General features: G+C 39.3%; 2 protein-coding genes across 3 annotated transcripts; one reads left to right on the forward strand and one right to left on the reverse strand.

Annotated features, from left to right (window-relative positions):
* Positions 1-925: 925 nt before the first annotated feature.
* Positions 926-4,910, reverse strand: LOC113026216 (cytosolic 5'-nucleotidase 1B). The gene is made up of 6 exons (XM_026174734.2): positions 4,724-4,910; positions 3,515-3,631; positions 2,612-2,747; positions 2,401-2,523; positions 1,899-2,029; positions 926-1,805 (listed from the first exon to the last, which is right to left on the reverse strand). The coding sequence occupies exons 1-6, from the start codon at positions 4,757-4,759 to the stop codon at positions 1,566-1,568; spliced, it is 783 nt and encodes a 260-aa protein (XP_026030519.1). The 5' UTR covers positions 4,760-4,910; the 3' UTR covers positions 926-1,565.
* A 17-nt stretch (positions 4,911-4,927) lies between these two features.
* LOC113026215 (GRAM domain-containing protein 4-like) lies at positions 4,928-26,979 on the forward strand. Of its 2 annotated transcripts, none has more exons than XM_026174732.2 (19): positions 4,928-5,187; positions 14,622-14,863; positions 14,948-15,047; positions 15,590-15,710; positions 16,206-16,267; positions 16,397-16,529; positions 16,912-16,937; positions 17,634-17,725; positions 17,902-17,993; positions 18,612-18,660; positions 18,811-18,882; positions 18,967-19,010; positions 19,219-19,328; positions 20,343-20,497; positions 22,381-22,528; positions 22,870-22,963; positions 23,675-23,765; positions 24,192-24,260; positions 24,509-26,979. In XM_026174732.2, exons 2-19 carry the CDS (start codon positions 14,681-14,683, stop codon positions 24,614-24,616), a joined length of 1,749 nt encoding a protein of 582 aa, XP_026030517.1. In that variant the 5' UTR covers positions 4,928-5,187; positions 14,622-14,680; the 3' UTR covers positions 24,617-26,979. The 2 variants fall into 2 exon arrangements, with proteins under 2 accessions (XP_026030517.1, XP_080160673.1); XM_080304547.1 differs by lacking the exon at positions 4,928-5,187 and adding an exon at positions 9,645-9,953.
* The last annotated feature ends 431 nt before the right edge of the window (positions 26,980-27,410 follow it).

Genomic DNA, 27,410 nt, shown 5'->3' on the forward strand with positions numbered 1-27,410 from the left:
ATATACTTATTAGTGTTGACTAATACTTTCAGGGGTGTGACAAATAACAACCTTTACAACAGACTCTGTTTTTACAGTTTTGAGGTTCTAAAAAAAATATTTGTAGGAAGTCAAATTGTTATATTACATTTCAGCAGCAATAAGACATCAAAAAATGCCTGGAACACAGCACACATTAGGTCTGTGTCTATTGCAGAGATTTTTACATGTTAAGAATTTGACTCACTGGCCACTTTATTAGATACATGTGTTCAACTAATGAACCCAAATATCCAATCAGTGAATTACACGGCAGTTAAGCAGGTCATCTGGTTTGCACTGAGTAAGTTCAAGCATCAGGATGAAGAAGAAAGGGGATTTAACGCACTTTTTTGACATTTAATGGTTTTTGTTGCCAGACAACTGAGCATTTCAGAAACTGCTGTTCTGCTGGGATTTTCCCCCCCACAGTAGGGTTTATAGAGATGGGTCCAAAAAAGAGAAAATAGTGTATTCATAGATGCAGAACACCTCTGAATACACATCACGTCAAACCTTGTAGGAGCTGAGAACCACACCATGTGCCTCTTCTGTCAGCTAAGAACAGGAAACTCACACAGGCTCACCAAAACTAGACACAAGAAGAGTAGAAAAAATTTGGTTGGTCTAATGAGCCTTGATTTCTGGATGGCAGGTCAGAATTTGGTGTAAACAACATGAAATCATGAAGCCATCCTGTCTTGTGTTGGTGTGGTGTGGGGGATATTTTCTTCGCATAATTTGGGCTCTTTAGTACCAACGAAGCATTGTTTAAATAACTACTCGAGTACTGTGTACCACACCGTGATTCAAATCATTTTCCAAATGATTTCCACAAATATCAGAAGTCTAGTGGAACATCTGAGGCTGATTTGAATTAAAAATATTTTCATAACATCAGAAAACATTGATTTCACTCTTTTATTTAAAAAAAAAAAAAGAGCAAACAGAACAAACTAAAGAAATTTTTGTTGTCCCTGCATGAACACAAATAAGAGACGTAGCATGCCCAGCATCCCAATCAGTCACAGAACAAAGAGCAGACCTCCCTGCACCTTAGAAACACAACCCAAAAACAGTAACAGTAATCAGGGACATGATGGATTCTGAAAACGCTATAACAGTATGACTGTCAGTCATGTCAAAAAAATTGGGTAACAGACTTAAAGGTTCATTTTCTTCTTATTTCTTAGGTATGTCAAAGTGTTACTCTGGCAGCATATATATATATATATATATATATATATATATATATATATATTTAAATAAAAGACCTGTAAGCCCTGAGTAACACCGTAAGTTATTCAGAGCTCTTTTAGCTGAGTTTACACAAACTGTTTGCTACTTTTTCCCCAGAACTATAAGACTTCTGGTGATAAGCAGGGCTTCACATTCGCTCCCTCGCTGGCTTTTTAAGGCTGAATGAGACTGACATGTTCAAGCTGCTAACTCTGAGATCAGTCTGAAAGCTTAGCAGCTTATTTCAAAACACAGTGAAGTTTGTTTTGTTTTTTCTGAAATCCCAAGTCATCATCAGTCTGGTCTTCTCAGTTACTGCTAAAACACTCGCTGAGCAGGAAGTGAGGTCGGAGGAGGCGCTTAATGGGACCACGTGGGACCCCAGCCAGGCAGTATGCTTCATCTGCATTCACACCGAGGGAGCGTAGCGTCCGCAGAGCATCTCCACAGCTTTCCCTGCCTCCCCGCGATGTCACCAGGGCAATGCTGATGGGGCTGTCAAATAGACCAAACCTCCCCCGCATCTTGCCGATCTGAGCCGAGAAGCTCTGCAGGGCAAGAATATGAATTATCCTTTTAAAATCTCACCAATACACAACAAAAGGTGCAGGGGACACATGAGTGGTTGCCACTGTTTGTACCTGAGCAGCTTGTTTGCTTGCCAGTGCCGGTCCAGCTTCCGACTGGACCACGGCGTCCCCGCAGAATAAAACTCTGAGCTGCTCTGTTGGACAGGAAGCTGTGTGCTCATCCAGCAGCACAGAGAGAACACCTGGACCAATCACAGCACACACATACTCTTTATCTACTGTCAGATAAATCAGAAAAATATGAGCTTGGAACAGAACAACGGTGTCCTAAAAACATAAAGTTGGCAAAATTGCAAGAAAAAAGAAAAAGCTGAAGGTAAAGGCTGGAAAAATTTCAAGATGAAATTGAAATATTTCTTCATTGCTTCTGGCAGGCTGAATAGATATGCATAAAACAGCAAAATAACAGTTCAAAGAGACTCAAATATTTACATGCATTACTGCATTTCTGGAAAGTTCCAAGTAGCACATTACTTGTGCAGCCGTGGAGCTTAAAGCACTGACTCCAAACCTATTTAGCTGAAAAGGGGTAAGTGAAAAAAAATGTACTGACCTTTCTGTGAACCCTGCAATGCCTCGTTTCTGTTCGTTGTCAGAAAGAGGTGCACGTTATTGTTCAGCAGATTCTCCATAAAATCCTCCTCGTTGGAAAAACAGAACCTGCTGACCTTGAGACCTGCAGGATAATGCCAAGAGAAAGTATGAGCAAAACTCCACTACAGATCAGACTGAGATCTCTCTCCTGAAGGTTGAAGTGCGTTTACCATGATGTCTGATGCTCTCTGTGATGCGGGAGCTCTGCTGCTGCTGCTGGCTCTCAGTGGTGATCAGAATGACATCAAACAAGAGCGACTCGGCAGGATTTTCCTTCAGCAGACGTTCATTCACTTTCTGTAGTGCCTGTAGCGCCAACATAAGCATAAACTGATCTGAGAGTCGACTTTAAAGTGCCACTTTATTCATATTCTATATAAATTACATCTTTTAACACTTTTGAATGGTGAGTCTCAGCTCCAATCACATGAATTTTTACTGAAGACAAAGTACATAAAAGTCCTCATAAGTAAAGTTGTGGTCGGAACTTTACGTTTACCTTTACGTAACGGATTTTCTGTAATCCACAAAGGATCAAAAGTATGTGATAAGGCCAGTTTAAATAACTGTATGCATGTGCAAGTCACTTTTCTATGTCATCACTTTGCCAGGGTCTGTGCGAAGGCCCAAACTGTGACTCTTAGAATATAGAAAATTGGTTAGGATGTTTAGGAACAACCCACAAACCAATAAGGCTCAAGCCTGCCATGGACTGCATTATTGAAACACCACCGTCACTGTCCACAGTAGAGTTTTATAACACCCTGGACTGAGAGGATGCAGACAGTTTGGTTGGTTTCCTAGTTTAGACTCTACTTTACCAATGAACTCTACCAAGTCTGCTGAGAAAACTGGTTAAATATCTAGACAGAAAGCAGAAGCTTGTTGATACCAAAACTATCTGGTCGAGGTGCAACTAGCTGAGGGATATTTAACCAAATATTAGCTGCATGTATGTGTATAGCTGAACCTCTAAGTATACTTTTGCACCTATTCCTATAATAATTTATAATTCCTATAATAACTAATTAGAAAAAAAAAACATAAATGAATGTGGGTTGCTGGATTCCGACCTGCAGCAGAGGAAAAGCTATGCCCCCAACGTACAAGCCATCGGGGTCCTCAGCTCCTCCTGATTCAAACACTGCATGGGACGTCACTGCAACAACCACTGGGCAGTCAGCCTCTTTCTGCAGAGGAGAGACAGAATGTTTACCTTTATCTTTTTTAATTCACATTTAAATAAGCTAGGGTGGCTTGTGTTTTTCACACTGGAAGTAAAACTCGTGAATTATGAGGTAACAGATAGTGTAAATACCATGGAAACAAAAGTACCTCGAAACTGTTTCACTATATTGCTTTTCAACACTTTAATAAACATAGAACTAACTGACAAAAAAGCAATATGAAGTTACCAGAAGACTGACACAAGAATGTGAGAAAATATGATTATGACTTTTTTCATTAAAAAAAATAAAAATAATAATTATATATATATATATATATATATATATATATATATATATATATATATATATATATATATATACAGATAAATGTATGTAGGGAAGCACCATGCTAACGTTTCCTCACTGTCTCTGCAGAATTAATTTAATTTTTGTTTTTGTTTTTATATGGTTATTAATTTGATCTGTGATTTAAGCCTTTATTACAAGACGTAGAAATTTTGAACAATAAGTAAAATAAATAATAACAACAACAATAATGACAGAGTGCATATGTTCCATTTTTATAAGGTGGTCCGGCATTCGTTTATTCATTCACTCACAAATTACAAAAAATAAATAACAATGAAAAACATGACTTGAATCCCAAGTTTCAAACTCGATTTTAACGAAGTACATTTATGTGGTGCATTTATATGTAACGTAAGGGTTCGTAATGTGGTTCTGGATCTCTGAACTATTAGAAACAGCAAGATGCAGGCGGACAACTTTCTTAGCAACACCTTTACTCTTCGCAATTTCACCAACACTTCCCGTGTACAGCCCTACTGACACTTCACCAGCCACTCAGAAGCCAGGAAATCCTAGAACACCTTTGTATATCAAACGACATATACATTTACCTCAACGCTTTAAAGGTCAGAGATTGCACTAAAATACGTGTTCATTTGACCGGTGGAAAACACTTTTAGAAGAAACAGATATAATACAGTACAATGAGATATTTCTAGTGCTGCAGTTGGGTGGGAGGTGAATTTGTGGCATTACCTGTCTGGACATGCAAATGTTAAATATACTTCCTCGAGTGAGTCTTACCTCTTTCACGTCGGTCTTCTGGTCTGTGGAGACCATCTCGATTGTTTTGTGTTTTTTAACTTGAATGCCCCAACCTGCTCGCCGTCACTACAGCAAAAACTCAAATGAATATAGTTTAAATTCCCCCAGAAACGAAGAACAGAGTTTTGGTTCCGCCTCGACGTAGGTTTAACGAGGACAGCGTGATGGCGTCACTTCCTTCTTAGGGTGCCGCTTGCTCACCCCGCCCACAGAAGTGATTATTGTGTCCGATGGAGCAACGCGGTCCGGTTAAACACCCTCACAGGCCCCCACATCTGGGTTAATTGTGAGGACGGAGGAGAGAGACAGGCGTGGAGCGTGTCTCAGTGGATTCTGGTCCGATTTACATCGGCTCAGGAGCGGGTTTGACCCGGTTTCCAGTGGGCTTGGATCGCCGGGAAAAACAGAAAGAAGGGAAAGTTTGCTTCATCTTTGCTCTCATGGTGAGACGCTTCTTCGCCCTTTGCTTCTTTTCTTCGCACTTCACTGTTAGGATTCTCTTTACATCTTCTCTGGAGTGTCCAGGTGTGCCCAACCTGTGCTCCGCGGACCGACCGGTGCGCTTTCTGTAGACTGCAGCTAATTGGCTGTCACACATTAAGGTGGGAGGGTAATGGGAAGTCTTAAAAAACTTAATTAGACAGCGAGTTAGTAATTTAATATACTACATGGGTACTAAACTACCAGGCAGCTATTTTTTCTTATTAAATTATTGTTGTAGTCATTTGCACAAAGCACTTGTTTTAAACTTTCTAATGTGCAAATCTGTCATATTCCTTTGTTATACAGATAGTAACATGAATATTTGGTTTTGGTTTTGGACTGCACCTCTTTGGGGCTGTTTGTTTTTTTTTTTTATCCCTGTATATGATATAAAAAATCATTAACAGAGAAAATAATCAACAGTCCAATTAATAATTACATGATTGTTACTTAGACCCTTCAATGTAGTAAAGGAGTTATTTAATTTTCCTTGAAACTTGTCTTAAAGGGTATAAGAATGTCATTTTAAGACTGGAATGAAACTTGATGATGATATAAAAAATACTTTATTAGATAGAAGTAATTTGTAGCTTTTTAACCCTTGAACTTATTCTTGGCGATAGTAGTAAAGAAACTCCCTTTTAACAGGAAGAAATTTCTATCAGAACCAGGCTCAGGGAGGAGTAGCCAACTGCTGTGACTAGCTGTGGCATGAATAGAAGGAGAAGAGAGATGAAACACACTATGGTAGACAGAAGATGCAATTTAATGACACAGAGCAGTAGTATATAAACACCAGGGGAGTGAAAAAAAGTTTGTGGAAAAGAAATGGAGCTCTATCAGCAAGCTTGGCCTTTAGAAGGAGAACTAAAGAATGGTTGAGGGTGACCTGATCCAGTTCTAACTATAAGCTTTATCAAAAAAAAAACCAAGTTTTAAGACTAATTTTAAAAGTGGAGAGTATGTCTGGCTCTTGACCCCAAACTGGGAAACTCCACGTGAGAGTTTCCTTTCATCAGTTCAAAGATCTCTTTGAGCGTTGGGATGGGAATGTTGTTAAGGTTGACTTCAGTCAGGCTGAAAGGACCACACAATTTTAGAAGAGGAGAAGACTCTGTTAATGGGCACTTACAGTACTTGCCAGATCAAACTGCTGCAGACTGAGGAGGAGCACATTTTATTCTTCTACAAAAATAAAACGATTTACATGTTAGGTATTGTGTAGTTTGTTGTACCCTTTGTTTTTTAATGGGCTCTAAAATATATTTACCTTCATGATCAGTAAAGTGAAATTAATCAAATGCTCTAAATAATTTGAAAAATGAATGAAATCTCTAAACTTGATGTTAAATACTTATTTTCTTAAATCAAATTTTTGATTAGGAAAATTAGTTGAAAATGATCAAGTTAACTTTTCGAGATATGACTTCATCACCATTACTACGAGTCAAAATCTTCCTCATGGTTTTGAAAATCTATCGATTATTTGCAAAGTTCTGGGAGGGCAGCCTGTTCTGTCTGTTACTCTCAGAATGCAGGAAATTGGTTTGGATGTTCAGGGATCAGCCCGGAAATACCAGGTCTCATGCCTGGCATGTACTGGAAACTGCTGGAACACCAGTGTCACTGTCCACAGTGAAGTGGGTTTAATAGAGGGCCATACAATTCAAAAGCTTGACAAAACAAAACGCCACCCATCCAAGCAATCTGCGACAACCAGACAATATCGTGCGCTGTCCAGTTGATTAGCACATGATGGCCAACTCAGTTGCCTATGAAGCACAGAATGAACTGAGGACTAGATTACACCGTGTCACAACGCCTCCATTTAGATTTCATGATTCATACCCTTTAACTTTAATCTCAGGCCACAAGTGAGTGGATATAATGTAGGATAATGGAAAAATAAATTCCCGATTTGTTTTCATCATCAAAACATTTCTATACATTTCGATATATGTGTAAAATATTATTAACAAGATAATATGTAATCTATTTGCATGGTAATGGGGAAATCCTTTTCCATCAGGAGCTTAAAAAAAGTTTGCATTGTTATCGCTGAACATAAGACTTGGTGCCGATAAGCACATTAAAGAAATCAATTCACATTAGGGGAAGCTGGAAGTAGATTTCTTTTACAGAGTTGGATGGTGGTTATTAACAAACAATACTTACACTGTAAGTGCTGCATGAGATGAATTTAACAGGAAGATTAGGAAGGAAATCATTTTCTCAGGATTTGATTATATCTCTGTTGGCAGAATTCAAAAATAATAATGAATTCATTTTACATTACTGTTACATTTCAACAAAATAATCTAATATATAAGATAATGAAATATCATCCATCCATCCATTTGCTTCTGCTTATCCTTTCCCGGGTCACGGGGCAATAAGATAATAAAAATAACACATAAAGAGGGCTCATTGTATTTTCTGTTGACTTCCAAAAGAGTAGCTGTCTACTTGAGCCTTCATGCATACTTTTGATCCTGTGTAGATTACAGAAGCTCCAAAATAAATGTAAATTTGTGCACCTAATTTTGTTTAAAGTAATTAAAGATGAATGCTGCATTATCATTCCATTACGCAAAAAGGACATTTCAAAGAAATCATCAAAAGCCACGAATTACATGACTTTCATGCCTATTATGAGCACATGAAATCTTCTGGTCACACCTTTACTTTTTCCTGTGAAAATCTATAAAGAAGGTGCAGAGTACATAGTTAGCAAAGTGTCCCCTAGAGACAAAATAACCACATCCATGGGAAACACTAGAGCTGGGCGATAGAACGATAACGATATGTATCGCGATATAACTTTTACTCGATAGAGAAATTAAGCTATCGCGATAGACCTCGCCGCTCTTGTCCTCTTAAAAAAAAAAGAAAAAAAAGGTCAGCCAAATTAAGTAGCGCAGAGCCGAACCAATCACAGCCGCAGCGTCACGTCGCGTGACTTGTTACGTACAGCACAAGTGCCAAGCCGCACATGTGTTTGTTTGGGAAGCAGCCAGCGGGTAATGGAGCCAGCGCGTAATGGAGGAAATGAGTGTGCCGACTAGAAAAATCAACCGAGCGTGACCGAAGAGAAAACATGATGGTTCCAATGCCAGAGAGATTGTCGAACGGAAGAGCCATAGAAATTCCGTAGTGTGAAGGTATTTTGGCTATTTCAAGTCTGACAAAAAACAAGAGTAGCGTGCACTGTAAATTGTGCCGAAAACAAGTCTGGAAATACAATAAACTGGTGCATGCGTCACACTGTGCGCCACGTTATTGTTTCGGTGAAATGAATTTCTACAATACTGTTACTGTTAATTCTACTCTCTGCAGTGTTTAAATGCTTACATATACACACAGTTACTGTCCCTCCACACATACGACTCGGTTCTGCTTCTATGCCCCAGCTTTGTTTACTTTTTCCCACCGAGGCTTCTAGACTTCTGATTGGCCAACATTTCTGCACGGTTAGGAATTTAGCGCCACCTGCTGCTTTGGCATGTTCATAGCAGCATTTTCCTTCATTTCTGCCTTTATGTGTGGACGGGATTCTTTTTTAAAACGAAAACGGAAAATCTCCGTTTTCAAAAATACCCGTGTACGTGTGGACGTAGCCTCAGTCTCTGACTGGAAGCGCCAATTCGTCATTCGGCTTTTGTCAGACTAAAGTAACTGTTAAAACTGTTTGAAAAGCTCAGCTATACAACAAGGAGAGATTGAGAATTTCCTTTTAGTTCTCAGTTTATTTGATATTGACAAAAGTTAGTCAGTTTTGTCTGTTCTTCTGTAAAACAAACTAAGATTTATTTTTAGAATTAATATTTTGTTTCTAAGTGGAATTGACAATTTAGTCTGTTTCGTTTGTTCTATTTTGAAACTTAAACGCTTTAGCGGCTGCCTTTTGTGTAGTTTGCAATATTTGCCTTTATTTATCTGAAAAAGTCTCATGTTCCTTAAGTACATCTACCCTGTTGAACTTATTATGGGAAATAAATATTTAAATAAAAACAAGCTGCTGATTATTTCACATTTTACTTGTGAGCAACGGCACATTTAAATCTTATAAATATAGTTATTTGGCTTATATCGTGATAGATATCGTTATCGCCTGAAATGAAAAAAAAACATATCGTGATATGAAAAAATCTCATATCGCCCAGCTCTAGGAAACACTAGGTTGAAGTGAATAGGAATTATGGGTTGATCCATTAATTTTTCTACTGCTTATCCAGGTCAGGTCACGTTGATTAGAAGTACTGAAAAATGTGATGTCATAATAAATAAATCTAGGCTTTATCACTCCAAACAGATTTCCTTTATAATCTCATCTTTTGGATAGCATTAAAGGTGTTAAATTTATCTCTGTGTTACCTACAAAAGGTCAGAAAAAGTCTGTTTCTGCTCCTGCTTTCTGTTAGGTGCTAATCTGTGCGGTAATAATTAAAGGCTCCCAGACAGCAGTCAGTGCCTTTGTCTGTCAGTTATTATGCAGTCAGTACTGCCTGTTCAGACAGTAACCAACAGAAGCAGGCAGACCAGTCGGACTGCTCGGTGATCTTCAGGCTGAACACACCTTCAGCCATTGCTGTAGTTTAGAGCAGGGCTGTAACTTCTGCTGAGGACGTTCGTGTGTTGTGATCACACACAGGAGGTTCTGGTTTCAGTTTAGATTTCTGTGAGGGTAGCGCTTCACATCATGGGCTGAGCTTTGGCATTATTGCAGGTGATTTAGAATATTATTATATTATATTTTAATATTACATGTAGAATAATATGCTTTAAAATTGTTGTTATTAAGTTTAAAACTTTTTATTAGATGTTTGCATTTTAAAAGAGAAAAAATCAGCTGAAGTAAAGCTGTGTGGGATTTAACTGTGTTACTCCTTGGTGGCAGAGTGGTGTGGTGGTTACCACTGTTGCCTCACAGTAAAGCCTAGATTATTCTTCTGTTGCTGATACTTCCTTGATGTCTGCTTGAGTTCCTCACACAGTCCAAAGAAAGGCATGTTAGGAAAACTGGAGATTCTGATTGGAACATTCTGAATGTGGATGGCTGATACTTTGTTGGCCCATTAGTGACTTGTCCAGGGTGCCTCTGATCCTCTGACAGCAATGATATACTCCAGCTGCTCTGGGACCCTGAAATGGAAAAGAGGCTGATGTGTGTTTGTACCTTACCACTTCAAAAACGGAGTAAATTTTAGTTTGATTTTGGCTACATTGAGATTTTCAAGCAGTGATTTACAACCAGTCAGACTTAGGACCACATTTTCTTATGTCTTTGGTTCACTGGATTATTTAATAGCTTTTACCAATCACATCACTCAGTGGAAAATAGCAAAGAATAGCCCTTTATTGTCGTTCTATATGTGCAGTGAAATTGTGGGTGCTCCACACCAACTGGCCAGGAATAATATATGAATAGTAAGACAGCAGGAATAAATAACAAACATGAAAAATATAGTGCATTGTCTACCAACTGGAAAGTTGGTGGTTCACTTCCTGGCTCTTCCAGTCTGCATGTTCAATCCTTGGCAAGATACTGAACCCCGAGTTACCCCCAGTGCATCCTTGTGTGTTAATGTTAGTCAGAGTGCTTAGATATCGATAAAAGTGCTTATATGAATATGTGTGTGAAGAGAGTGCAGTTAGTGCTCAGAGTAGAAAAACTCTGAAGGATTACTCTCTCAACTTTCTGTTTGGAGCTTGCATGTTTTTCTGTGGTAGGGTGGCTTCTCTCTGCCTTCCTCCCACTCTCCAAAGACATGCATGTGAAGTGAAATCGGGAGTCTAGATTGTGAATGTCAGTGTGCAGATGTCTGTCTCTGTGCGGTTGCCCTGGAACAGCTGGAATAAGCTCCAGTCTTCCCTTTTTATATTAATTAAAAAGTGGAAGAGGTCGGATGGATGGATGTTCTTGGGCTTCCTTCTTATAGAAACAACAAAGTCCCAGTTAATTGTGTTTTCTTCCTGCATAGCAGACATATTTTGATGGACACATATTTTCACTACAGGTAAATATCAAATTTGATTTCTCTTTAAAAGCATATCGACAATCTTCTTTGGCTTCAAAAGTAACAAATGGACCCAGATCATAATTAGCGGCTTAAACATTTACAGAAACATGTCTATGGCTTAGATAAGACAGTCAGTGTTGAGCCAGGCAAAATGATTAGTCGGTTTATCAATTAGTAGGTACCGGTAGTAAACTTGAAGTCTTCATGTTTAAATGATGTGTTTTATGACGTGTAATAGGTATAGAAGTTAAATGATTAATCAAGAAAATGATGGGCTGATTAAAAGCTGAGTTCTGGATCAGTACGGTTCTTACACTGTCCAGACACAACGTTAGAATACTGAGTCGGTTGGTCATAATGTTGGTGTACATTTGTATAATTAATATGAGTCACATGGAATTAAATCCCAGTTTTTAATCTGACTGAGCTGGTGGTGAGCATAAACCAAGAGTCCAAGTTTTACAAGAGATGGCACAAAATCTGCAGCCAGTTCTGTTTTTAAAGAGCAGATGATGAAACAGTTCCTCCTCCTCCCAAAACAAACATTTAACTTTGTGACTTCATGTCAGTAGCATGAAGTGGACTCTCCCTTTATAAACATGCAGTAGACTGTGATGACTTAAGTGCTGTAGGAGCTTCACACACAGGTCAGTTATCAGAGTTAATAGTAGAGCGGAAGCGAACACGTTCAGTGTGTGTCAAATGTGTGTCTCTATGTTTCGTTGTACTTGGTTTAATTTAATTTGCAGCCCTGCTGTGAGTTTAGAGTTACTTGGGTTTTCCATGCCAGACATGACTAAAGAGTTCTTTGCTGTTTAGATTTAAAAAATAAATACAAATGTGATTGTTTCTATTATTTATTATTTTTAAATTAAACAATCCACTTTGATGTTGTTTGATTCAACAAGTGTGAGCATGCTGAAACAGATATGTTGAATATTGTAAACCTCCTGGATACCAAAAACTGCTGTTCCTAATTATAAATAGGCTGCAACTAATGATTACTTTAGTAGTCGTCTAATCTGCTAATTTTCTTCGATTAGTCTATTAGTCAACGACTAGCCCTTATCTCTGCTTCCTGTGGGCGACCGTGGCTCAGGGGGTTGGGAATCGCATCTGTAACCGGAAGGTCGCTGGTTCAATCCCTGGGCTCTCTGTCCTGGTCGTTGTGTCCCTGGGCAGGACACTTTACCCTACTTGCCTACTGGTGTTGGCCTCGCTTCTGTCAGTCTGCCCCAGGGCAGCTGTGGCTACAACCGTAGCTTGCCTCCACCAGTGTGTGAATGTGAGAGTGAATGAATAGTGGCATTGTAAAGCACTTTGGGTGCCTTGAAAAGCGCTATATAAATCCAATCCATTATAAACCTCCTGTTCTAAGCTGCAGTACTTCGCTCGTTGTCATGACTTCAGCAGTTTGAGAGGTGCACAAGCCTCTTTTCGGGACAAACACCTTTGCTTAATGCTAGTAAAAAAGAACAAAACAGAATTATAAAAACCTGTTATTAATCACAGGAAGGCTAACATAAACATTACTGTACAAACATGACCCATTCAGAGTCGACATCACAGCTGGTTTTAAATGGCATTTTAAATGCTCGTGCACTGCAGTACTGCTGTCATGGAGGGAAGGCTCTGCTTTGCTAAATCACTGATTATGGTGACAAATGGTGATAAACAGCTGTCTCCATCCATCCATCAATTGATGTCACTTCCGGACCACCGTCTTTCAAACCACTCTCGGTGTATCTTGGCGACTTCTAAGGTTTTTCTCGATTTACTAAATCTTAAGTGGTTTTTGAAATTTGTAATTCCTGCTTGACACCCTTTTCAACTCTAATGGTACAACCGCTGCTAACCAACACACCCTGAAGCCTCCTGACTTGGTTCGTCTGCTACCAAGCCTAGCCTGGGTAGCCTTGTTTTTAGCCTGTCTGTCAGCTGTTTGCTGCCCTCAAGCCATGGCTGTCTGTCATTGCCTACCGGCATGCTCACGGTTACAAGAGGCTATCCAGCGACTGAAATAGGCTCTTAGGTAGAGGGAGGAGCTTATCATGGAGTTTTCAAGGAAAGCACCTGGTTTCCCTACACGTCTTCTGCAGTGGGAAATTGGCAGCTACTCTGCAGTGCTCGGTCCCAGCAGCTCATTGTGTTGACACACACCCCTGGTCCAGTTCGGCCAACTCTGGAGAAGAGCCAGCCATCTCAGCAGATCTCCTGGCTCTGGCTGATGAGATGTGGCTTATCCTCAGGACGATGCCAAAATCCCAAGTTTGCTCTATGTCCTGCAACTCAGAGCCATGGGTTTTAGTAAAGGGTAACAAGGGTATCTGGTGACACCCATTCCATCTATACCCAGAGGCTATTCAACTGGTGAACAAATTTTACACACTGGAAAATGTGGATGCACCATGCTTTCAAGTGCGGGACGGCCTGAGTGGCCATCTGGTCCAGAGTGGGATAATGCTTCTGCCTCCCAGCTACCGGAGATGTCCCTCAGACCGGCGACACTGGGGACTGTTTGGACTCAGCAGATGGGATTGCTGCCCAATGGGGATGCTGCTCTTTCACTGACTGGCTGTCACAGGTGTGTCCCCACCTGGGCTTCCTCGCCACCACTCCTCCTGGCTGCCTGGCTTGAGCACAGACCCTAAGTCATCTCCCTCGTCCAGAAGCCGGGCATCTGCGTTTAACTCTGCCAGTTACTGCTACTGCTGCTGCTGCTGCTACTACTGCCCCCAAAGCTGCATTTTGGCGCTCACATGCAGTCATGCCTCAGAGCTGCCCATCATCTTCCACCTTTTCAAGGCCGCGTCTACCTACGGTGCCCGTTGTTGGCATCTCAATGGTTTATCGCGTGGCAGTGTGTGGTGGCTGTAGCTTTTGCTGTCCAGAGGCCTGTGTGAAAGATATAACTCTGACCGCTGTCTGGTTGGTATGGCTGATTATGCGCTTATATGTCTGTATGTTGTAACATGTGAAGCACTTTGTAACTGTTTGAAAAGTACTATGTAAATGAAGTTGCTATTATTATCAAGAGGCCCATGTCTCCTGGATTTGTGAAGCACCTCACAAACCCACAGACATCGGCTATCTGAATAGGAATCCTATTCAGATATCCACACCATATCAACCTGTTCCTTTTGACGTGGAAAAGTAGTGGCTCTACTCTGAGCCCTGAATGATCAAACTCCTCACCTTATATCTAACGGGGAGCCCAGACATCCTGGGAAGGAAGCTTATTTTCCAATTGTGACCATAGGTGAGGGTGGGGATGTAGATTGACTGGTAGCTTCACTTTCATACTCAGTTCTCTCTAGTAAAAAATCCACAGATAAGTGGTGCAGCATTTGCAAATTGGTTCTTTTTTGTTCTAGTCTTTGCAGCTGGGGGGCTAGTCATGTTCAGGTAAACACTCGACTCTGTGGTGCCCACCATGTTGAAGCGTTTGGACAGGATCCGGTTCAGGGGACGGCGGGATGAGTTCCTGGATCTGGCTGAGTCGCCCAACACATCCGACACAGAATGCAGCGAGGAGATTGTGATTAAACCTCGCGCCTCTGTCAGAGAGACAGAGGAGGTGAGGGAGGCAGAGGTGGAGCCGCAGGGTGATGCTCAGGTGCAGAAGCACACAGAGAAAATCAGTATTTTTACTTTTTTTAATGTTATGTTGCTTATTATGTTTTCTTCTGCTCTTTCTAAGGCTGGTCCAGGATCTTTTTCTGCAGCTCTGGATGACAGGACAGATTTAAATGAGGTTAAAGGTCACTTAGAAATTGCCTTGTTGGAGAAGCACTATTTGCGTGAGTATTCCGTGAATTTTATCTTCATATGTCAAGTTTTATTTTGAAAGATAACCAATGAACTTTAGCTCAGCAAGGTCAGATTTACGTAGACGAAGCAGACCAGGTGCCAGGTTTTTTGTCAGGTCTCTTTCTTCTCACTCAAATCAGTTAAAATTATTTTGTCAGAATCGCATTCAAACAAGTGTCATTCAAGTCTTTCATCCATAAGCTTTGTAGAAACTGATGAGTCGACATCACAGCTTCAGTTGTCAGTTCATTGTAAGCGTCAAACATCCCCCAGTACAGTCCCGATAGCGCTCTGTAATCAGTCAATATTTGGCCTTTTATGTAACACACACACAGAGCTATTAATAACCCTGCTGACCGCATTTGACACGCATGCAGAGAGATTTTGGTGAATAAGCCATTTGTGCCCGCATCCTCAAAAAATACTAATCGTATTAATAGGAATAAAATAAAGTTTGTCACCTACGTTGTCATGCTCCAGTTTCACTATTATAAGTTTAGCACTTTTAACTTCCAGTGTTTGTCTGTTTCAGAGGAGGAGCTGAGAAAACTTAAAGAGGAGTCCAATGTGGATTCGCTGAAACAGGAGTTAGAAAAGGAGCGCTGCAGACGCATCGAGCTGGAACAGAAAATCAACGATGCCCTGAGATCCAGGCTAGTTGTATATATATATTTTCAGATTTTCATATATAAAGGGAGCCCGTATATGCACTTTGAGTCCACTAAAGGTGATTTTAGTGTTTCATAATCAGTTTTTATCTTGCACTGCGTCCCTCACGTCTTCTTCTGTCTAAAACAAGCCATTGTAATATTTCCCATTTAAAACCAACTTTTAAGACATTTTCCCCTGATTGGATGTCAGTGTTTAAACATCACTTGGGTGGGGCTGCTGTCCTCACAGCCAGAGCTGTGATGAACATGTCAGATAGGTCTGGTCTTTTTGGTACAATACAAACCCACATGTAGAAGAAGAAAACGGTCTGAACCCTGAGCTTTCGGCTCATGTACCAAAAATCATTATTTGAAACATATTTCTATTTATAAAGTATGTAAAATTTGAGACTAATTCAATTTGCTGAGCTGGACTCAAAGCGGCTTGCTCCTATGCTTTATGCTGGACTGACACGACACAGTTTCTACCTCTTGCAGACTTGAAGACTCACCATCTCAGACACCTAAAGCTCCGTCTGCTCCTTCAGCTGCTGGCAGTGGTATGGCTGATCTATGCTCTTTCACTTTTTGCAGATGTTCCATCTTTTCACCTTTGTTTGACGTGAAAAGAAACAATTAATTGAATGGTCCTTTAATTATTATCACAATTGCCTTGTTTCCCCCCTCAGACAAACAGAAGGAGACTCTGGTTGACACCTTATTGAAATGGCTTTATGATCGATTTGGTGTTTATATCGAAGACTTCCGCTTCCAACCAGAGGAGACGACAGTGGAGACGGAGGAACCACTGAGTGCCAAAAGGTCAGAAAACATTCTGAAACTGTCTGTGACAGACTTCTGTGTGTTAGCAGAACTGTAACGGTTGAAAACTGAAAACTGACATTGTTTGAACTGACATTTTTATTATATATTAACTTAAAAAATTACATCTTTAAACACTCACACAGACACACACACACACACTGCAGTGCTGAGCTTTTCAAGAACTTATCACCTAATCCACACAGTTTTTCCAGCCATGCAAACACATCTGAAGCATTTTATATTTGTAATTGTAAAACTGCAACCGTAACAATAAAGCTACTGAAAAGTATGAAAATCGGATCAGGTCTGCTGTGGAGTTATTATAGCCACATGGGTTTTCACTGTGTTCTTTATCGTGTTATCTTTTTTATAATCACAGGTTGACTGAAAACATGAGACGGCTCAGTAAGTTTGCTTGTTTTTTTTAACCAAATGTAATATGCAACATTGTTTGAAGACAGTGAGCTGCACTGCTGGGTATAGTGTGCAATAGTACTACAGTAACAGGTCATGTATTTGCTATAAACAGAAGCATGAGCAAGTGAAACAGTGAAGGGCCAAGAATAGATCGTTGTGGGATACGGTAAAATAGTTCATTAGATCATATGCAATAAGTAGACAATATTGTACGTCCCACAGAACATCATTACGTTAAATATAAAAATTTAACTGAAGAGATTAGATTCAAGGGGTTAAAACTATTGCATTAACTGATTAGGCAGCAGTGTAGTCATTGATAGAGTCATTTCATTTTCAGTAGCTCGAGGATAATGGAACATTTGCATAGATATACCCTGTTGTTATTTCATAACTATGTAAGAAGTTAAAACGTTTAAATTCAAGGGAATTCTCAAAATGTGCTCCACAGAGCAAATAAGGAAACAGAAGGGGACATTTAGTATGTGATAGTCATTAATGAGTTTGGGTTTGAGACAGACTGCATCTCCTTGTTAGCCACGCATCCCATTCACATCTCCTGGACATCAGATATACTAAACCCAAGCCAAATGCATAAACATTCAAATAAGTTTATGCATTTATAGAGCTGATGTTTTCTTTGTCATGATTAAGTCAGCTGATGTCAGTTTGTCTACTTTCCAGAACGAGGATTTAGACCCGTTACCAATTTCATGAGGAACCTTTCTGCCTTATCCAGCTGGTACTCCATCTATACATCAGCCATTGCCTTCATTGTGAGTTCACACACACACACACACACACACACACACACACACACACACACACACACACACACACACACACACACACACACACACACAGAGTTCAGGTGGTCAGATATAACAGATATAACACAAGTAGACAGACTGATTCAAAACTAAATGTGTTTACACCTATGTGATCTCCACAGGTCTACATGTATGTGGCGTGGAATGGATGGGTCATCCCCATGTTCCTGTTCCTCGCCATTCTCCGCCTGTCCTTGAATTACCTCATTGCCAAGTTAGTGTAACCTTTGCTCTCTCTAAGTTAGTCACACCGCTTTTATCAGAACCAGAGAAAAGGCAACAGTTTTAAACCAGGTCAAGGTTCAGTACCAAGTCAGTGTAGGTAAGGTTTATCAGGAATACTTGTTCCCTTGTCTGTGGTGTTTTTGTTTTTTTAACTTGTTGGACAAATATGTTATTTACTTTTAGAGTTACTAAAAAAATGGCTTCAGTAGATTCTCCAATTTAAGACGCATGGCAAATCTAGTGCAAATTCAGTAGTTAGCATCTTTTTACATACTTTTTTTTTCTTATCTTATCAGTGTATTCATATGTCAGGGTCATGAATTATGTGTTAAGTGAACAGTTGGCTCTTAAAGTCAACAGACTGACCATTGTAAGAATCTGAAATCGTTAAAGTGCCAGTCGCTTGATGATCAGATGACTGGATCAGAGCTGTTCAATATGAGCAAAAGTTTACTGCAGAATTTTGTTGAATATCTGATTACAGTGGTCCGATGAGGGACCCTTAAATGTGTCTTGATACAACAAGACACATTTAAGGGCATACAAGGCAATGAAGTTCATTATATTTATTATATAGCTCATATTTTCTCATGATTCCTGCTCTTAGAGGCTGGAGGATCCAGTGGAGCATTGTACCTGAAGTTTCAGAGCCAGTGGTGAGAAATCTCTCTTTATTCTGGCCTCCTCATATTCATTACTAAATATTTTATTATGAAATGACTCGCATAAAACTGTCCTGATGTCCCAAATGGAAACTGTTAAGTTCTTTAAAACAGATATTCGGGATTCTCATTTTGTTTTTTCAGGAGCCTCCTAAGGAAGACCTGACTGTGTCTGAGAAGTTCCAGCTGGTCCTGGATGTCGCTCAGAAAGCTCAGGTGAAATGTGATGGACAGTGAGAGGTCTAAGGTCACAAGTGGTTCTTTTTGACATATTTAATTATTATTGTTATGTCCTTACAGAATCTGTTTGGAAGGATGGCCAACATCCTGGAGAAAATAAAGAAGTAAGCTTTTCTACACACAGTTTCATGTTTCAGCTCAGAAAGAACCGGTGTTCCATTTACAATGCTTCTTTATAATGTGTGTGTGTGTGTGTGTGTGTGTGTGTGTGTGTGTGTGTGTGTGTGTGTGTGTGTGTGTGTGTGTGTGTGTGTGTGTGTGTGTGTGTGTGTGTGTGTGTGTGTGTGTGTGTGTGTGTGTGTGTGTGTGCAGTCTGTTCATGTGGGTTCAGCCGGAGCTGACTCAAAAGCTGTACGTTGGTCTGTGGTTGGCCTTCATCTCCTCATGCCTGCTCCCGTACAAACTGCTGGGATTCATCATAGGTAAAATAAATAAGTAAAAAGTTGATCACCTTCTCTCACTCGATTTCCCCCCTTATTGAAATTTAAATCACTTGTTCTCAGTAAATATCAGAATGAAAGAATATATATCATCCACTAAAGGAATGGATGAGAAAAGATATTCTGTCTATGCACATGTCTAAAAACACGACAGCTATGTGAGCGCTGAACATTAATGTTATGTCCAAAGTTTGGCTCCAGTCATACCTTCATAAATTCACTGAATATAGGGCTGCAGCTAATATTAAGCTTTTTTGATTGCTTTTTGATGAGCTCCTTGGGGACAAGGTGACATTATTTGAAAGTTCAGAACTTTCATAATCTAACGATATATAATTACAACAGCAAATAGTCCCCTTCAAAGATCATGACACAATTGGAAACACTGAGTGTGGTTAGGAGATGGTGTGCAGTAGGCAACACATATGGTGCCCACTCACTAGCAGAGAATACACTGAAATATTAGCTGTGCTATTCACACATCAGCACAATCCAACATCACACAAAGGGTGTAAGGGTGCATCAGATATCTGTGTTCACATGTGCACTATAAAAGGTGAGGAATCCAGTACACTTGTGAAAACAGCTATATATAACAGGCCAGATGTTCCTGTGAATCGTCTTGATTACTGCCTGTTAAAAAGGCATGCAGACCTGTGATAAAGATTTCAAACAAGTGTCTATTAAGTCCAACAATGTAGATGAATGCTCATTTTGAAGGAACCTTATAGTTTTGATGGAAATGAACGTTTCTGCTGGGGATGGGTGGGATGGCTGTGGTGAGTCCCTTTAGGGGTCATCACAGCAGATTGTGTGCCTCTGTCCTCTCCTGTCTCTAGCATCCTTTTTAGCCACAGCACCATTCTGCATTTCCTCCTTCAATACATCCATGAATCTTCTTCTTCTTCCTCTTTGCATCTTGCTTAGCAGCTTCATATTCAACTTTTTTTTGTCCAGTATATGCACTATAAAAGATTTTTACTCTTTAATCCTCAGGTGTATACGCAGGTATCAAGTTCTTCATCATTGACTTCATCTTTAAGAGTTGTCCCAAGCTGAGGCAGCGCTATGACACCCCCTACATCATCTGGACAAATTTACCCACCGACCTGCAGCTGAAAGAGCGCAGCAACACTATGCTGGGCCGACGAGTGAGTCCAAACTCCTGCATACATCTACACACGGAGCTCAGAGATCTCAGCACCGGGCTGATGTTAGTCTGTGTCAGTTACATGACGTAAAGGAACAAACCCTGCAGTAGTGAGATCATAGGCTGGAAAAACCAGCACAGACTGGATCAGCTTGTTACTGGTTCTTACTGGTCTGGTTGTATTTTTCTCTCCCAGCTGTCTGAATCTGAACAGGTAGGATTGTGCGCTGAGTGTGTGTGTGTGTGTGTGTGTGTGTGTGTGTGTGTGTGTGTGTGTGTGTGTGTGTGTGTGTGTGTGTGTGTGTTATATTTACAATCACAGTGTAGAGGCCCATAGTGTGTGCTGTGGTGAGAGTTGTGATCAGATATTTTGACTGACATCACTGGCTGTAACCAATCAGCTGCTGAAGTGTTGGTCTATCTGGTTAAAATCCTCTTAGGGTGGGACGTCCCGAATCGTAACACTACACCTGGCGTACTAGTCAGATTTTCCCACTTTATATTCAGATGACCCTGTGACCTTTCCTTTAGCTTCACCCTTTTAACAAATGTAGATCTGGCACAAATGTTGTGATTTACCTCCAAGTAAGATCTAATGCCAAAGTTCAGGTAAGAATGAATAAAGTTTTGTTGTCTTCTTTTTCTAAGTGTAAAATAGTTACTACATCCCATAAAATGAGAGATTAGATTTAAACCTAAATCAGAAAACAATGTATGTCAACCAGCCTCAATATTAAAAGCAGTGGCAGGTGAAATAATGATTGATCATCTTGTTAACTGCTTAACAAACACCAAGTCACCAGCAAAGCTCACTGGGGGAGGGTTAGCATTTTGGAGTATTTAAGCCACGTGCTAAAGAAAGTTGAAGATGTTACATTTCAAATCCAGAGTATTTAAACTGTTATAGATCCTCTGTTAGAGCATTTCTACTTGGCAAAACAAATTAGGTAAATATTTTAACCCCAGACAGGCTGTGGATGACCTGGTAGATGTTAAGAGGTTAAAATGTGCTGTTCAGCTGAGTTGTGACCTTCCCATGGGCGCTCTGCTTACGCTTCTGACACGACCAAATCCTCTGGCAGCATCTCATGCTCCAACTTATCACAGCTGGGGTTTTTTAACTAGATCCTAAAAATGTTAGACAGGGGTTTTTAATGTTGCTGACGGATGTATCCTACCCAGTGTTAACAGACACAGTTAATGTTTGTTCCCAACTAATGTCTTGAGCTGCACGTACACTGAGTTTCAGCCTACCTTCCAGCATACCTGAGTACATTTTTGGGGGGAGTATGGGTGATGCAGCAGCTTAAAACATTTAAAAGCTCTGGTCCTGTGTGATGATTACAGTAAAGGTCAGTGGAAGGTTTCCTGCTGTAAAGAACAGCAGATTAGATATTTATGCTTGCATGTCAAAGATACTGATACCTCTGCGAGAAGCTAATATCTAACTGGACAATTTATGGTTAAGTTCTTCGATTTGGCAGAATTTTCATTCAGATTCAATTCAGAGCCTTCAATTTTCTGTTTTTGAGTGGAAACGTGCTCGTTTTACCTCCAGGCTGAACTGAAGTATCCTTATAAAAAATTTGTAGCAGTATTGGAGGACCGCATCAGGTGAGCTGAAACACATTCCAGTGAAAAAGATCGTGTACCAGGACTGCTCTGAGACTGAGTAAAAAGCAGGCAGTGTCCAAAGAAAAATCTGAAAAGAACTGTTGCTCAAGACCAATTTAAAAGCTACAAGAAAGTCTGTCTTACTAGAAGAAAAATGTAAAGTAAGGAATGATTTTGCACTGGATTATACATCTGACTGCGGGGATGCTTCAGACACTGCTACTTGTAGTGATTAGCAAATTGTGTACCTGCTTCTGTCTACCTGCTCAGGTGATAGCTGCTGGGGGCCGAGGCAGCCTCACCGCAGCAGCTCCTGTGGGTGTCAGTCGGGATGAGGATGGAGGGCGATACTACAGCACCAAGAGAGGAGCTTTTCATGAGGTGTTTAACCTGCCAGAGAGTGAGCGCCCTCTGACAGGTGAGAAAGGAACTACAGGAGAAAATGAATTAATAGATGAATCCTTCCAACTCAGTCTGAAGTGTTGGCCCATCATTCTTTGTGGGTCTTATAATATGCAGTAGATTCAGAAAGGATTCACACCCTTCATTTTTTGCACATATTATTATTTTATTGTAAATTTAAACAGATAAATTTGACGTTTATGTACACTCTACTTGAAAAGGACAAAAAATTGTTTTACAGATGCATAAAAGAATCTAAAACTGAATTATCTATTTGCTAATGCAGTTTAATAGAAAGGACTTTAGATGTCGACTGTTTTCTTACCAGTAATATTTTAATTGTAATGATTGTTTCAGTGTGTGAGACTGGCTGGCGCTGCTGCCTCATCAACAGAGACAGGAAGACACCAACAGACTACATCCGCAACGGAGTGCTTTATGTCACCGAGAAGTAAGTCATCTGACAGAATGAGCAGAGAGACACTGTGTCACATCTGTTCATCACACAGAATGTTTCCTCCTATAAGTTTGGCACCTGTAGTAATAAGCAGAGCGAGCGATAACATGTTGAGTACGTCATTTATTTGTCCCGCATTTGTTTTCTGACATCGCGCAGCCTCTGCAGCATTTTTGGTTCTGTCTTTGTATGAACATTCAAACAGTAAACTTGCGTTTACTAAAGTATTTCATATGACACTTTTACATTTATACATAAAGTTTGAAAGCCTAAGGTTGCTTTACCTGAAAAGTTAAAGGTTAAAAAGATTATTAGCCAAAGGCTTCGGTAAATAGGTGACAAGTAAACTTCTGTTTGAAAATGATCTCAGGGGAAAGGGCTTCAGAGTGTAGGAGTACCAACACTGAAGGGTCTCTCCCGAACAACTACGGTTTGGTGTGAGAGATGCAGGATAATAAAGACCATAAATAATGAACAGTAGTTACTTCAGACTTCTGAGAAGAAAATAAACTGCCAGGGTGTCTGATGAAAGAGCTGGGCTATTCTTATGTTTGGCTTATCGGGTATGCAAGTTTCCATTAGGGTGTGTTGCTGATCCTCGGTGGATGGGTGCCATAAATGTTCTGAGTGCTTATAATCTCTTATAATCACCATTGCAGAGCGTTGTAGGAGCGGGAGGTAACAGAGTCTCTGCTGTCTTTACAGTTACCTGTGTTTCGAGAGCTCCAGCTCCAGGTCCGGGTCCTCAAAGAGGAACAAAGTCATCAAACTGCTCGACATTACTGACATCCAGAAGGTAAGTGTTCACTTTAGAAATATTGTTGATGCTTCCCAGGTTTATAATATTCAGTTAGATTACTTTGTGATGTCATTTCCTGATTAGCTTGTGTTTTTGAAGCCACTGTAACTAGCCTGTGTAAACATTTGAGTGTCTTTGATTAGATTAAATTGTTAATTAATTAATTTTAAAAAAAAGAAAGCAGACATGTCATTTCACTACACTGCAGTGTTAGTTCTTAGAAAAGTCTTAATGGAGTAAAAACCTGAAACAAAAAGTGCTGCAGGTACTGAAGCTGCTTTTGTTTTCATTTATTCAGGAAACAGTCTTTTACTTTCTAACATCAGATATTTAAAACCTTTCTAACGTGTCTGCTCTTCTTGCACATGTGTTTCTCTTGCATTGGTCTGAATTTGCTCTGATCTGCTCTGTTGTTTCTCACAGTACAAAGTTTTGTCAGTGCTGCCTGGGTCTGGGATGGGGATCTCCATTGCGACACCATCCACCCAAAAAGTAAGAGCTCAGTTCAGAATAGCAAAGAAACTAAAATTGTTTTTACTCATTTAGAAGAAGCATTTCACAGATGTAAGAATACACTCTGACAAGTAAAAGTACCACTAATAAGTATGAGAAGTGATGTACTCTAAATACTTTAACAGATTTCTATACAGTATGCATTTGTTACACTGATGTGTAACAAGTGTGGCTCTGTTTTCTTTTTGTGTTGAGCCTGGTTCTAATGTTCCTCTGTTCTCTTGCAGCCTATGGTCTTCGGCGCAATGATGCACAGAGATGAGGCATTTGAAGCCATCTACACTCAGTACACGAAGATCATTACTAAGGCTACAGCTATCAACCCTGAGACATAGTAAGACCTTTGCGATGGCTGCCTTAAACACAAGCACCTGAAGGTTCTTAGATGGCTGCTGACTTCAGTTTGAGCTGCTGGTCTTCCCCCATCAGTCACCCATGAAAGTAATTCAGTGATAGTATTTTAGTGATTGATTTTAAATCAGCTGATTCCAACTAATCACTGATTTTTTTTTTTGTCAGAATCAGACAGTCTGTTATTAATCACTGTTTCTGATAACAAATTAACAATACCATCCACAAATGAGAGCACTTTACATCCTCTCTAAGGGTTAGTTTACTGAAAAAAACATTTACAAGAATTGCGTCTCTGTTTTTTCATCTCTGATAAACATCTCAGCATTTCACGTGCGCAGACTTGATATTAAATTAAAAGCCTCTTGATAGCTCAAAGGGTTCAATCCCTCCCATAGTTTTTAGGCTTTTATTGTGAAAAATCTACTGGACGTTTTTGGTTCACATAGTAAAAGCCCGTAGAAGAAGAAGTTTTATAAAGCTTACTTTTACTCCCACAGCTACTTTTACCTGCAGTTTATTGGTTCAGGTTTGTCACATGACCGATTGCAGGCTTTAGTTTACTTTAGTAGCAGCAAATTAAACTGGAAACTTAACTACATTTTGTTTTTGTGCTAAAGAAAATTGAATAATAATTTAATTCGCTAGTCAATTAATAAGAACAGTTATTCTCTGCCTGCAGCTTTCCCAATATATTAATTTCTTGCTTTTCTGTGTCTTTATCGATGTAATCTGAACATTTTCAGGCTTTGAACTGTTAATCAGACAAAACACAATGTTTAAAAAAAATGACACTGTGCACTCTTGAGAAACTGGACTGGATGTATTTTACTGTTTTCTAATGACTATACAGTTAATCTTAGTGGTAGACTTAATTTGGCCTTTACTCACAACCAAACATATTAATCTGACTTATAAACACTGACTGATGTTAGTCTGTCTGCAGGCAAATTATGAAGGGAGGAAACAGAAAATTAAAAAAGTAGTTTTTAATCTTGTTCTGATTCTGACTCAATATTGTCTAATTGTATAAAAGAACAGCAAAAGGTCCATCAAGTCTCTTGCTGACAGTTCAAATCTTCAAATGTTAAGAGAAACTGATACTATTGTTAAATAGTGTCTTTATAGCTTGCGATGCAAACTTAGGTGGAGGGTTTCATGACTGTGTATTAAACCGCTGGCAAACAAATGTGTTTAAACCTCATTATTATACATTGGTGTCTTCAGGGATTTGTAAACAGTATCATCATATGACTCTGTATTGTACTATTGCAACTAAGCCTTACAGTTAATATGTTGGTGTAAAGTGTTTGTATTCTGTATCAATGTTCAGCAGTTATGTGAGCAGTCTTTGACACATGGAATTTAGTGTAAACCACAGAGTTAGTCTTTTTCTTAAGCTTTGTTTGACTTAGCCAGAAGCTAAATGGCTAAAGCTAATGCCAGTTTAGCAGTTTATGCTTTCTGTTTTACAATTAATGAGCCACGAAACAAAATCCCACAGGGAACTACAAATGCTACATTTTTGTATTTGTTTGTCATTCGATTTCCATCAAGCTTAAAGAAGAATCAACTAAAGCACTAAAAAAAGCACTTTTTTCTTTCATTTCTATTATCTGATAACTTTATTTGGGGGGGGGGGGGGGGGGGTTGAGATTGTCTGTTTTTTGTAAGTGACTTAAAACTTCAGACTAACATTTTGTATTTTTGTTTAATTCTGGGTTGAATGTTTTGTTTTTTATTTTTTTGTTTTGTATTTTACATGTTCAATTAAAAGTTTGAATCCCAAATTGATCTCCATTTTATTTAATATTCAGATTTATGGCTTTTGATTGTGGTGTTTTTGTTTCGTTTTTTTTTTATGTCTTATTAAAAAAAACTTTAATCTGAAATAATTCATTGGCAAAAAATAAACTCTCCAAAATAAGATGTTCTTTTAAATATAAATTATGACAAATTTTAAAAAATAAAATTGCACATGAAGTAGACAGCTTCACTTACTTTAGTTTGATCTCACTTTAATTTCCAAATGTTTTTTCTTTTGTGGGGTTTTTTTTTTTTTTTTTTTTGGATGCCACTTGCTAATACCATCATGCCTCAGCCAAGTACTCTTTAAAAATAGTTTCCTGACTTTCTTTCAGTGTGTCCTGTTTTTGCTCGGGTTTGATTTTTGCCTTGTTGACGTCACTGTGAACATTTTTCTCTCCTCCTTTTGTGTCTTTTGGATTTGAGGTTTTTATAAAATGGTTTCTTGTATGGATAGGTGTAATGTTTTTTAAATTGTGTAATTTCTATTGTTGAAATGTGATGTACATGTGTTTAAGTAAAATCAAATATGGTACCTTAACAGTGTGTGGCTTTTTAGTGCAGTACCTGCATCATGCTTTAGGTGGCATCACATTTGTGCCTAATATATCGGCTTCACAATGTAGGAACTCCAGCAACACTTAAGGGAAGATGAACAACTGATACAACTTTTATCTCCCTCCACCTTGGAAGTAGGTGAAGTTGTGCCAGAAATGTTTTGCTCTAATATATTGGCTTACCACAGATGTGTTTTTTTTTAAAAGGCCACAAGTGTACATAATAGTCCGATACCAGTCACTTTTCATTTAATTTAACTTTAAAGTATATTGATCAGATGCATAACTCTAGACTTTCACTGTAAAAGAAAAGATGGCCTAAAAATAAAACAATTTTACAGAGATAATAATTCTGTATGGTTTTATACTCTGTATAATTTTCATGTACGTACATTTCCAGTGCATTCTGTTTTCA

The sequence above is a fragment of the Astatotilapia calliptera genome, chromosome 7 (assembly GCF_964374335.1).
Source record: "Astatotilapia calliptera chromosome 7, fAstCal68.1, whole genome shotgun sequence".
NCBI classification, from domain to species: Eukaryota; Metazoa; Chordata; class Actinopteri; order Cichliformes; family Cichlidae; genus Astatotilapia; species Astatotilapia calliptera.

Coding starts and splice junctions, on each gene's coding strand:
- LOC113026216 (XM_026174734.2), bottom strand. CDS start 4,759: ATGGTCTCCACAGACCAGAAGACCGACGTGAAAGAG. Junction 2,748..3,514: donor TAGCTTTTCCTCTGCTGCAG/GTCGGAATCCAG, acceptor TTGGCGCTACAG/GCACTACAGAAAGTGAATGA. Junction 2,030..2,400: donor ATTGCAGGGTTCACAGAAAG/GTCAGTACATTT, acceptor TGATTGGTCCAG/GTGTTCTCTCTGTGCTGCTG.
- LOC113026215 (XM_026174732.2), top strand. CDS start 14,681: ATGTTGAAGCGTTTGGACAGGATCCGGTTCAGGGGACGGCGGGATGAG. Junction 15,711..16,205: donor AACGATGCCCTGAGATCCAG/GCTAGTTGTATA, acceptor TACCTCTTGCAG/ACTTGAAGACTCACCATCTC. Junction 16,938..17,633: donor TGAAAACATGAGACGGCTCA/GTAAGTTTGCTT, acceptor TCTACTTTCCAG/AACGAGGATTTAGACCCGTT.